This window comes from Mobula hypostoma, chromosome 7 (genome assembly GCF_963921235.1).
Source record: "Mobula hypostoma chromosome 7, sMobHyp1.1, whole genome shotgun sequence".
Taxonomy (NCBI): domain Eukaryota; kingdom Metazoa; phylum Chordata; class Chondrichthyes; order Myliobatiformes; family Myliobatidae; genus Mobula; species Mobula hypostoma.
The window spans coordinates 150,619,975-150,633,459 of NC_086103.1; the positions used below are offsets into that span (position 1 = coordinate 150,619,975).

Here is a 13,485-nt window from a genome sequence, read left to right on the forward strand (position 1 = left end):
TGTGTGTGTTGCTGGGCAGATTTTCTCTTGTTTGTGATTCCTTCTTCTTCTGCCTTTATCTCTTCCAGCCATCCCCTACCAGCTTTTTACTTCATCCTTCCAACCTACCTCTCACCTGCTGTCACCCATTGGCTGTCCGCTTCCACTTTTTCCCTTTTCCCCATCTTATTCTGACTTATTCCTTTCCCTTTCCTGTCCTGATGAAGGGTCTTGGTCTGAAACTTTGACTGCTTATTCCCCTCCACAAATGCTACTTGACTTACTGAGTTCCTCCAGCATTTTGTGTGTGTTGCTGAATATTTTTCTCTTACTCAGTCCTCTTAAGTATCCTCCCACCACCCTCCCAACAATCCAACCCCTACCCATCCATCCGTAAATGTATACTTCCTCTTCCATTGACAATTGTGACTCCATTTACAAAGGCTCAAGTATCTGAAGTAATAAAAGAGGCCTGTTTGACAGAGAATTTGGGATAATTTCAGATTTGATCATCAAGTCTGTCTTGAGTTGGTGTCCGTGCCGTCTTTACAAATTGATAAAAATGTAATCAAAACTTTACTATGTAACACAAGGCATAAAAGTTATTGTTTTTTAATATGAATCTATTATATTTCAGATAAAGAAAGTAGTAATCTTCCTGTGTCGTAACAACACTATTCAGACAATGGATGAATTGTTGTTTGAGATGCAACAGACAGACCCTGTGAATCCTGTTGTCTTGCATTGTGATAATCCACCCTTCTATCGCTTTGCTGCTAGTAACAAGGCTTCCACGGCTGCATCAGGTGAGTTTTTTTTATAGATTTTTGTGTACTTCAGTGTCTTGGAAAGAGGCTGACTGTATTTGAAGTCATGTCAAACTTTGTTCATAGATAATGTTTCAACCTTTAGAACGGAAAGTTTTGTGTTCAAGCATTACTCCAGAGACTTAAAAGCCTAATCCGTCATTTGCTCCATGTGACTGTTGCTCTCATCTCACCATCTCTGAAGAGTAAAACATTTTGGTTGCTGATTTATGTTTAGAATCTAACATTATTTTTGGAAATGTTGTCTTGAATGTTAGCTTAAGACGTGCTATTTTAAATACTGAAATTTTTGCAAATCCATCAACAAGTCTAATATGAGTCAGTGTGATCTTGCTAGATTCTTAAAGTATTATTAAGTAACATGTATGTTAATGTTGTGATTTTTTTTTTGTTGTTGTTGCAGGAACCACATCTAGCACCAACACACTTGTTGCTGGACAAGAAAGCTTCCCAGAGATAGATGAGGGACGGGTGATGAAAGAAACTGATGAGAGGTTTGTAGGATATCTTACTCAATGCTAATTGTTGGAGTATAGTGTTTCTTTGTTAAGATTCATCTAACCAACAAATACAGTATATACCAGAATAGCTTTATTTTCAGGAAAATGTGCCCTACAAAAAAATATAATAGACGATCTAAACACTATATCCTGATTTAAGGTTTTAGTTGAAGCTTGTTCAGTGTGTTAATTGGAAAGGGTGTGTGACATGGAGGTAAAGAATCCTTGGTATTAACTGCTATAAAATATAGTTTCAGTTCCTAATATTATATATTGTACTGAATAGGCAACTTTGTGGTAGCTATATCATACCATCAATTGCCGCCCCTGGAAGAGGAAAAATTTCAAAGTAAATTTATTATCAAGTACAGTACATATGTTTCACTATATACAACCCTGATATTCGATCTCTTGCAGACATACTTAGTAAGTCCAAGAAATGTAATAGAATCAATGATAAATTGCACCCAGTAGGATGGACAAACAACCAATGTGCAAAAGACAACAAACTATGGAAATACAAAAAAAAAGAAATAATAATAATAAAGTAAACAATAAATATCAAGAATATGAGATAAAGAGTTCTTGAAAGTGAGTCCATAGGTTGTGGGAACATTTCAATAATGGGGCAAGTGAGATTGAGTGAAGTTATCCCCACTGGCTCAAGAGCTTAATGGTTGCGGGGTAATAACTGTACCTGAACCTGCTGGTGTGGGTCCTGAGGCTCTGAGACCTTCTTTCTGATGGCAGCAGCAAGAAGAGAGCATGGCCTGGTTGATGCAGGTCTTTGATGGATGCTGCTTTCCTGCAACATTGCTCTGTGTAGGTGTGCTCAGTGGTGGGGAGGGCTTTATCCATGACAGACTATGTTGTATCCCCTACTTTTTGTAGGATTTTCCATTCAAGGGCATTGGGGTTTCCATACCAGACTGTGATGCAACCTGTCAATATACCCTCCACCACACATTTATGGAAGTTTGTCAAAGATTTAGATGTCATGTCAAATCTTTGCAAACTTTTAAGGAAGTAGAGATGCTAACATGCTTTCTTTGTAATCACATTTACTTGCTGGGCCCAGGACAGATCCTCTGAAATGATAACACTGAGGAATTTAAAGTTACTGACTCTCTCCACCTCTGGTTCCCCATTGAAGACTAGCTCATGGGCCTCCAGTTTCCTCCTCCTGAAGTCAATAATCAACTCCTTGGTCTTGCTGACATTGAGTGAGAGGTTGTTGTTGTTGTAGCACCACTCAGCCAGATTTTCAATCTCCCTCCTATATGCTGATTCATCACCACTTTTGATTCACCCAATGACAGTAGTGTTGTCAGTAAACTTGGATTTGTGCTTAGCCTCACAGTCATAAGTCTAATGCAAGTAGAGCAGGGGGTTAAGCACACAGACTTCTGGTGCACCTGTGCTGATGGAGATTATGGAGGAGATGTTATTGCCAATCTAAATTGACTGTAGTCTGCAGGTGAGGAAATCGAGGATCCAATTGCACAATGAGATATTGAGGCCAAAGTCCTAAAGCTTACTGATTAGTTCTGGGGGTATGATAGTATTGAAAGTTGAGTTGTAGTTGATAAAGAACATCCTGATGTATGCACCTTTGCTGTCCAGATGTTTCAGGATTGAGTGAAGAAGCAGAAAAAAGATTCCCAAACTAAGATCATAAACAGTATTTATTTAGAGATACTGCACAGTAATCAGCCCTTGCAGCCCAAAGAGTACGTGTCACCCAATTACACCCATGTAACCAATTAACCTACTAACCCATATGTTTTTGGTATGTGGGAGTAAACGAAAGCACCCAAAGGAAACCCACGCAGTCACAGGGAGAATATACTAATACCTTATAGACAGCTGCAGAATTGGATTGAGTCAGTGGCACTGTAATAGTTACACTAACCACTATGCAACCACACCATCTTATTTGATCCAATGAAAACTGGGATTTTCTTATTATATAATAAAACATAACTTTTCCTTCTGAGAATGCTTTTTATGACATTTTGACATTTTCTGAAGGTTCAGCAATGTTGTAATAAGAGCACATTCTCGTCTTGAGTCAAGGTACAGCAATAGCTCTGGTGGTTCCTATGATGATGAGAAAGGTAAGTTCAATTCTTCATTTTAATTTCTAATAAAGTTCATGTTATCTGCAATTGACAGTGAGATAAATGGGTTGCTTTTCCTGCAATATTTTGTACAAAGTAAATATTCAAACTTAATTAATTAATGAAATCTGTGTTCTGTACATCAAGGTTGAATACAAACATAAGTATTGCTTGCTAATCATTATGTAGCTTAAGAAAATGCTCCGTCCTGACTGTTGCATTATATACGTATTTACACGCAAGAATATATTTTGGGACAGACCATTATACATGGTGATACTAGGGATTTAATAAAGGCTGAGGAATTCTATAGATTTTGATGCAGTCTCCATTAATCAAGCATGCACTTCAGCAGGTTGAATTTGTAAAAATAAGTTATAGGACCATAAGATAGAGGAGCAGAATTAGACTATTTGGCCTATTGAGTCTGCTCTGCCATTCAATCATGGTTGATCCTTTTTCTCCTCCTCCTCAACCCCATTTCCTGGCCTTCTCCACGTAACCTTTCAATCCATGTCCAACCAAGATCCTATCAATCTCTGCCTTAAATACATCCAACGACCTGACCTCCACAGCTGCATGTAGCATCAAATTCCACAAATTCACCACCCTCTGGCTAACAAGATTTCTCCACATCTGTGTTTTGAATGGACACCCTTTTATCCTGAGGCTGTGCCATCTTGTTTTAGACTCTCCCACCATGGGAAACATCCTTTCCACATCTACTATGTCTAGTCCTTTCAATATTCAAAAGGTTTCAATGAGATCCACCCTCATTGTTCTGAATTCCAGAGAGTACAGACCCAGAGCCATCAAACATTCCTCGTATGATAGCCCTTTCATTCCTGGAATCATCCTTGTGAACCTCCTCTGGACCCTCTCCAACACCAGCACATCTGTTCTAATATTCAAGGTGAGGCCTCTCCAGTGCCTCTTCAGCATCACATCCCTGCTCTTGTATTCTAGACCTCTTGAAATGAATGCTAACATGGCATTTGCCTTCCTCACCACCAACTCAACCTGCAAGTTAACCTTTAGGGTGTTCTGCACAAAGACTCCCAGGTCCCTTTGCGTCTCAGATTTATTGGATTTTCTGCCCTTTTAGAAAATAGTCCACTCATTTATTTCTGAAAATGCATGATATTATATTTCATTTGCCGCTTGCTTGCCCATTCTCCTAATCTGTTCTTCTGCATCCTACCTGTTTCTTCAACACTACCACCAGTCTTCATATCTTCTGCAAACTTGGCAACAAAGCTATCTATTTCATCATCTAAATCATTTATATAGAGCATAAAAAGAACTGGCCCAACACCAACCCCTGCAGAACACCACTAGTCACTGGAAGCCAACTAGACAAGGATCCTTTTATTCCTATTTGCTGCTTTCTTCCAATCAGCCAATGCTCTAACTATGTTAGAAACTTTCCGGTAATACCACGGGCTCTTAACTTGGTAAGCAGCCTCATATGTAGCACCTTGTCAAAGGCCTTCTGAAAATCCAAATATACAACATCCACTAAATCCCCTTTATCTATCCTACTTGTAATCTCCTTAAAGAGTCCAAAAGGTTTGTCAGGTAAGATTTTCCCTGAAGGAAACCAAGCTAACTTTGTCCTATATTGTCCTGTGTCACCAAATACTCCATCACCTCGTCCTTAACAAATGACTCAGGTAGCATCTTCCCAACCACTGAGGTCAGGCTAACTGGTCTATAATTTCCTTTCTGCTGCCTTCCTCCTTTCTTAAAGAGTGGAGGGACATTTGCAATTTTCCAATCCTCTAGCACCATGCCAGAGTCCAATGATTTTTGAAAGATCATTTCTAATGCTGCCACTGTCTCTAACGCTATCTCTTTCAGAATCCTAGGGTGCAGTTCATCTGGTCCGAGTGACTTATGTACTTTTAGGTCTTTCAGCTTTTTGAGCACCTTCTCTCTTGTAATAGTAACTGCACCCACTTCTCTTCCTTCACACACTTTTAGTTGCTCTCTGTAGGTTTTTAAAAACTTCCCAATCTTCTGTCTTTCCACTAATTTTTGCTTTGTTGTATGCCCTCTTTTTTTGTTTTTACATTAGTTTTGATTTCCCTTGTCAACCACAGTTGTACTATTTTGCCATTTGAGTATTTCTTCATTTTTGGAATACACATGTCCTGCACCTTCCTCATCTTTCCCAGAAATGCACGCCATCGCTGCTGTGCTGACATCCTGCCAGCAGCTCCTTCCAATTTACTTTGGCCAACTCCTCTCTCATACTACTCTAATTTCCCTTACTCCACTGAAATACTGCTACATCAGACTTTACTTTCCCCCTATGAAATTTCAAGCTGAGCTCAATCATATTGTGATCACTGGTTCCTAAGGGTTCTTTTACCTTAAGCTCCCTAATTGCCACCAGTTCATTACATAATACCCAATCCAGTATAGCTGATCCCCTAGTAGGCTCAATGACAAACTGCTCTAAAAAGCTATCTCTTAGGCATTCAACAAACTCACTCTCTTGAGGTCCATTATCAACCTGATTTTCCCAATCGACCTGCGTGTTAAAATCTCCCATGACTACCATAACATTGCCCTTTTGACACACCTTTTCTATTTCCTGTTGTAATCTGTGGTCCACCTCCCAGCCACTGTTGGGAGGCCTGTATATAACTGCTGTCAGGGTCCTTTTACCCTTGCAGTTTCTTCACTCAACACGCAAGGATTCAACATCTTCCGACCCTATGTCATATCTTTCTACTGATTTGATGCCATTCTTTACCAGTAGAGCCACACCACCCCCTCTGCCTACCTTCCTATCCCTCTGATGCAAGGTGCAACTTTGGACATTCAACTCCCAACTACAACCATCCTTCAGCCACGATTCAATGATGGCCACAACATCATACCTGGCAATCTGTAATAGTGCAACAAGATCATTCACTTTATTTCTTTTACTACGCACATTTAGATACACACCTTGAGTACCGTATTTGCTATCCTTTCTGATTCTGCATCCCTAATGTATTGATACTCGGCCTGTTGGCTGCGACTATGTCCCATCACCTGCCTGCCCTTCCTGACAGTCTGACTGCACGCTATCTTTACTTTTTTACCATCTGTTCTTTCCTGAGTCCTTTCACTCCGATTCCCAACCCCCTGCCAAATCAACTTAAACCATCCCCAACAGCTCTAAAAAACCTGCCCACAAGAATATTGATCTCCCTTGGGTTCAGGTGCAACCCATCACTTTCGAACGGGTCTTCCCTCCCCCAGAAGAGATCCCAATGATCCAAGAATCCGAAGCCCTGCCCCCTGCGCCACCTTTCAGCCACGCATTTATCTACCAAATCATCCTGTTTCTACCCACACTAGCACGTGGCACAGGCAGCAATCCAGAAATTACTACCCAGGAGGGCCTGCTTCTCAGCTTTCTACCTAGCTCACTAAAATCTCTTTTCAGGATCTCTTTGCTTTTCCTTCCTATGTCATTAGTACCAAGACAAGTATGTGACTCTCATCACATGGAATTTATGAACAAAACGATTAACATACCTTCCATTAAATCCAAAAAAAAGATTCAGACCTGCACAGTTGCTGCCTAATATTTCTGTTATGTTAGGAATAAACAGTTTTATTTTTCAATGGTTAGATGAACTCTGCGCCTATTGAGCAGTGGCCAATATAACTTGAAAATAAAAAAATGACATTTTTGATGATCCAAGGAACCAAATTTGAAAGTCTCCACTTCAGATGATTGTAGAATAGAAATGACAGGTTATAATTAAATATCCAGATGAGGATAATTCACTAATTCCTGATTGAGTTATAAAGTTATTCTTCAAAATTTGATTACATGGTTGTCAAGTCTATACAAGCTATGCACTATGCTCAAGTACTTACTTTTCATTTCCATGTTTGCTTCCATTTTCTAAATTATGTATTATATTAGGTTGGTAACATATTCACATCTATTCCAATTTATGCACGGGTGGCAAGTGAGAGTTAATGTTGCAGGCTTTTTAAACATAAAAGTTCTTCAAAACACAAAAACACATGTTGAAGCCCTCCATCAGTATGATCCAAGGCCAACTTGGGACCAGATCTGTCATATACATGTGATAGAAAGCATTGTGCATATTAGAACTAATAATCTTGGGCATTGCATACATGTTCATACACAGACCACATGATCAGTGTTACCCTTGTAATCTCTCACCATGGTAAAAGGTTGGACAATTACAGAGAAAGATTGGAATGGTGAAAAATCAGGGAGGTTTGGAAAAAAAGAGCCAGTATAGAAACTGAGGAAAGTAAAGACAGGGTTGGTTTGCAGAGATAATTGAGCTAAAAAGATTAAGGTATGGGGTAAAGATTATCAGGGAAAGATTGGATGAAGATAATTAACTGAATGGGGCAGGAAGATGATGGATGAAGATGGGTAGAAGTTTGATGGAAAAGTGAAAGACCAAAGGACATTGGAAAATCAGAGGAAGTAAATGGTATCTGATTGCGGGGGCAATGGGGCAACTTGAGAGGGAATTGACAATGTAGCTTGCTTGTCACTGATTATCCTGAAGAAATTTCATTACTTTCATAATTCCTTACAACAAAGTAGGAGGCCAAACTCAATAATTTCCCAATAACCTATTCCATAAGGGGCCCCTTGGGTAAGAGTGACCATAATATGGTGGAATTCTTCATTAAGATGGAGAGTGACATAGTTAATTCAGAAACAAAGGTTCTGAACTTAAAGAGGGGTAACTTTGAAGGTATGAGACGTGAATTAGCTAAGATAGACTGGCAAATGACACTTAAAGGATTGACGGTGGATATGCAATGGCAAGCATTTAAAGGTTGCATGGATGAACTACAACAATTGTTCATCCCAGTTTGGCAAAAGAATAAATCAAGGAAGGTAGTGCACCCGTGGCTGACAAGAGAAATTAGGGATAGTATCAATTCCAAAGAAGAAGCATACAAATTAGCCAGAGAAAGTGGCTCACCTGAGGACTGGGAGAAATTCAGAGTTCAGCAGAGGAGGACAAAGGGCTTAATTAGGAAGGGGAAAAAAGATTATGAGAGAAAACTGGCAGGGAACATAAAAACGGACTGTAAAAGCTTTTATAGATATGTAAAAAGGAAAAGACTGGTAAAGATAAATGTAGGTCCCCTGCAGACAGAAACAGGTGAATCAATTATGGGGAGCAAGGACATGGCAGACCAATTGAATAATTACTTTGGTTCTGTCTTCACTAAGGAAGACATAAATAATTTCCAGAAATAGTAGGGGACAGAGGGTCCAGTGGGATGGAGGAACTGAGCGAAATACATGTTAGTAGGGAAGTGGTGTTAGGTAAATTGAAGGGATTGAAGGCAGATAAATCCCCAGGGCCAGATGGTCTGCATCCTAGAGTGCTTAAGGAAGTAGCCCAAGAAATAGTGGATGCATTAGTGATAATTTTTCAAAACTCGTTAGATTCTGGACTAGTTCCTGAGGATTGGAGGGTGGCTAATGTAACTCCACTTTTTAAAAAAGGAGGGAGAGAGAAACCGGGGAATTATAGACCGGTTAGCCTAACATCGGTGGTGGGGAAACTGCTGGAGTCAGTTATCAAGGATGTGATAACAGCACATTTGGAAAGCGGTGAAATGATCGGACAAAGTCAGCATGGATTTGTGAAAGGAAAATCATGTCTGACGAATCTCATAGAATTTTTTGAGGATGTAACTAGTAGAGTGGATAGGGGAGAACCAGTGGATGTGGTATATTTGGATTTTCAAAAGGCTTTTGACAAGGTCCCACACAGGAGATTAGTGTGCAAACTTAAAGCACACGGTATTGGGGGTAAGGTATTGGTGTGGGTGGAGAATTGGTTAGCAGACAGGAAACAAAGAGTGGGAATAAATGGGACCTTTTCAGAATGGCAGGCAGTGACTAGTGGGGTACCGCAAGGCTCAGTGCTGGGACCCCAGTTGTTTACAATATATATTAATGACTTGGATGAGGGAATTAAATGCAGCATCTCCAAGTTTGCGGATGACACGAAGCTGGGTGGCAGCGTAGGCTGTGAGGAGGATGCTGAGAGGATGCAGGGTGACTTGGATAGGTTGGGTGAGTGGGCAAATTCATGGCAGATGCAATTTAATGTGGATAAATGTGAAGTTATCCACTTTGGTGGCAAAAATAGGAAAACAGATTATTATCTGAATGGTGGCCAATTAGGAAAAGAGGAGGTGCAACGAGACCTGGGTGTCATTATACACCAGTCATTGAAAGTGGGCATGCAGGTACAGCAGGCAGTGAAAAAGGCGAATGGTATGCTGGCATTTATAGCGAGAGGATTTGAGTACAGGAGCAGGGAGGTACTACTGCAGTTGTACAAGGCCTTGGTGAGACCACACCTGGAGTATTGTGTGCAGTTTTGGTCCCCTAATCTGAGGAAAGACATCCTTGCCATAGAGGGAGTACAAAGAAGGTTCACCAGATTGATTCCTGGGATGGCAGGACTTTCATATGAAGGAAGACTGGATGAACTGGGCTTGTACTCGTTGGAATTTAGAAGATTGAGGGGGGATCTGATTGAAACGTATAAGATCCTAAAGGGATTGGACAGGCTAGATGCAGGAAGATTGTTCCCGATGTTGGGGAAGTCCAGAACGAGGGAACACTATTTGAGGATAGAGGGGAAGCCTTTTAGGACCGAGATTAGGAAAAACTTCTTCACACAGAGAGTGGTGAATCTGTGGAATTCTCTGCCACAGGAAACTGTTGAGGCCAGTTCATTGGCTATATTTAAGAGGGAGTTAGATATGGCCCTTGTGGCTACGGGGGTCAGGGGGTATGGAGGGAAGGCTGGGGCGGGGTTCTGAGTTGGAGGATCAGCCATGATCATAATAAATGGTGGTGCAGGCTCAAAGGGCCGAATGGCCTACTCCTGCACCTATTTTCTATGTTTCTATGTTTCTATAACCCATCCACCTATATCCTACACTAATTTATAGTAGCTGGGGTAGAATTTTACAAAGCAGGCACATTTATGTTTTAGATAAAGTTAAATTAAGCAGTTTATAAGAACAGTTTTTTTATTACAATGAAGTATTTAATTCTTCTGTGACCATTGAATGAGGTCAGGGGAGGGATTTGCTTTGTGGATGATATGAATGCCCTTTGCAACTAGCCACTTCCTGAGCATTCATTGTGGTATTACTCAGTCCCTTACCAACAATATCAATAAAATCCCCATTGACCAGAAGCTCTACAGCCCCATGGCAATGGCAATCAGATAAATGTCATGGCAATCAGAGCATATGGTTATGGATTTTTGTCAAATATTAGCAGTTGCCTGCAATAATTAAGGATTATATATGTTGGAGACACAATTACTTTTTAGAGATATAGCACGGAATAGGCTCTTCCAGCCCTTCAAGCTGCACCACCAAGCAACTCTCAACAACCCCAATTTAACCCCAATCTAATCACTGGTTAATTTACAATGACCAATTACCTTGCATCTTTGGACAATGGGAGGACGCTGCAGGACCCGGAGAAAACCCACGCATTCCACAGGGAGTACGTACCTACTCCTTACAGACGACACTGAAATTGAACTCCAAACTCCGATGCCCCCGACTGTAATAGCATCACACTAACTGCTCTGCTGCCGTGGTGCCCGTGTTGGAGGTCAGTTCATATGAGGACCACCATCTATGCCCTTGCTGCAGGTCATTGCATTCATAACTTCCAAGCTTGCCCACTGCCAGTGCAGAAGTACTGAACTCCGACACATCTGATCTCCTGCTGCACTAGTGAACCCACAACAATCCATTGGCAGTTCTAGATCATCCTAATCTGAGGGGGCATCTGGCCACTCAGAGTTACACCATGGTTACCATATGTAGACTAATCACATTCATTTGAAAGGGGTCACTCAGCATATTCTGAAACATTAGTGAAGGTTAGTTTTTTGTTTATTATTATTTTCTGATTTCTTTCAAATTACTTAAAGTAGTTATGATCATCAGAGACCTATGAGGGCAGTTGAAAAGATTTTTCGGAAGGCCATCAGTATAGCCCATGAAGGGTGTAGGGCCTTAGATTCCACCTTCTGAGGGCTAGTCACCATTCATAGACTATTCCATAGCTGGAGGTCCAGGAGCAGGTTGACAGCTACTGATCTGCAAAAGGTAAGTAGACCTGTTGGACTGGCACAGTAATCAACTGTGTGATTTATGTCTATATTTTTATTGCTTACAGCTGTCTATAATCTTCAAATTTGTAACTAGAGTGACAATTGTTATTTTATAGAATAAACAAAATTATCATGAGGCCTCTATTATTATTTCAATTGTGTAAAAGACTTTACTTAATAAAGGTCAATAAGTTTTATGTTCAAAGCTGAGAGCTCTTCACCCACTACCTGTGGCCAACGTAAGTAATTTTCCATTATGAGTTAATTGCAAGCAAGCAAGCATTTGTCATATTAACTATTCATGCTAAAGTCAATACCTGTCCCCAGTATGTGATAAGAAAGCTGTGTATTGAGCATATGAGTATTAAACTATTGAAATGGCAAGTATTGATAAAGAAGGGGTTGCCTTCAACCAAGATCTTTAACACTTTACTGGTATTAACTCAGTATTGCTCTGTCTACAATCTTCAGGTGATCCATTGCCTCCATATGCTAGCTGGTTGATGAAGACTATTGAGGCTAATTCACCACAACCCCTGCCAATGCCTGTTAATGGGGGTTGCTGGGCCCCACTTGTGGATTATCTTCCTGAAACAATAACACCTCGTGGGCCACTTCACAGGTAAGGAGTAGCTTTCAAAATGATCCAGACTAATAAAGAATTTTAATTATATAGAACAAATGTAGCTACTATGGGGGGGATAGTGTAGTAATAGAACAAGTGCCTGGATGATAATGTATGATTAATCCTCTGAAACAAGTGCAAGGATTAACATGAATGTCGTCCAAACTGCAATATTAAGGCTGCAGAGTAAAGTTTTGCCTTAGCAGTTTAAAAGTGTCATTTGAATCTAGCATGCACTATTAAAGCCATCCAACACTTCTCCAAAGTGGTTTAAGAATTGATATGAATGATTATAGCAGCAAATGTGAATTGTCCAAACAGGCATGATGCAACATGAGCAAGTTTCCACTATCCTCATAGAACTAAGGGGTTCTTCAAAGCAGTTATTACAAGGTCTGTGGGAGAAAATAGTTCAGGAAGCAATCTCTAGCCTCAAATATGTACAATCCACACCTTCTTCATTGCTCCCCTTATACAAATAAACAAGATAGGAGTAAGCTATTCAGCCCCTTCATAGGTCATCTTACTAGTAATCCTAAAATCCCATTGTTCCCATCTGTTCTGTCATTCAGGACTTAGAAGTCTAAAGTTCACTGAAATTCAGTAGGGTCACATATTTCACAACTTACACACACTGCAATGTCAGGCATATAACCCAAACATGCTGAACAAACTTTTCTAAAACAATCTTTTTTATTGTAAGTGAAGCTATTCATAATTGCCAGCAACATTGGCAAGCTGGACATAAGGAGAAAATACCTCTGTATTGCTATACTCCATGGAAGAGACAGTATAGTCTATGCTACAACAGAGTTTGTGCCCATTGGCAAGCTGAAAACAATTTCCTTGTAGTTCTAATCCTCTGAAATGTATTTATCTCCTTGAATGTCTTTGGGTTCACATTTCCCAAAGATGTAAGCTTGCAACTCACATCTCCCTTCTTTGTGGCTTTCTGCATTCAAATGACCTAAGAGCCTCACCCTGACCGGGGAATGGTGCAAAAGTCAGAAGAGAATGAAAATGGAAGTACACAGTCATTCACTTTTAATCTCAGGTGCATGCATGCCACATAGTCAGAATTAACCTAGGGATGGGGTCTGCTCATGGAGATATTCTGACTATGAGTGGTATTCCACCAGGAGACAAGGTGGCTTTGCTCGATCTGTCCACTTTCTGTGTTGCAACAGATTACAAGGATTGCTTACTTCAGGAAAGTACTGGCTGGGAAGTGACAACCAGAATTCCATCAGGATAATCGTTTTC

General features: G+C 40.4%; 1 protein-coding gene across 4 annotated transcripts in view; it reads left to right on the top strand.

Annotated features, from left to right (window-relative positions):
* The window catches only part of LOC134349656 (protein furry homolog), a 293,846-nt gene that overhangs the window by 201,923 nt on the left and 78,438 nt on the right, over positions 1-13,485 (top strand). For all 4 annotated transcript variants that reach the window (XM_063054280.1, XM_063054282.1, XM_063054284.1 and 1 more), the window contains exons 34-37: positions 617-785; positions 1,210-1,300; positions 3,338-3,423; positions 12,069-12,219. In XM_063054280.1, the coding sequence (XP_062910350.1) occupies positions 617-785; positions 1,210-1,300; positions 3,338-3,423; positions 12,069-12,219 (497 nt within the window). The remainder of the gene's footprint in view (positions 1-616; positions 786-1,209; positions 1,301-3,337; positions 3,424-12,068; positions 12,220-13,485) is intronic.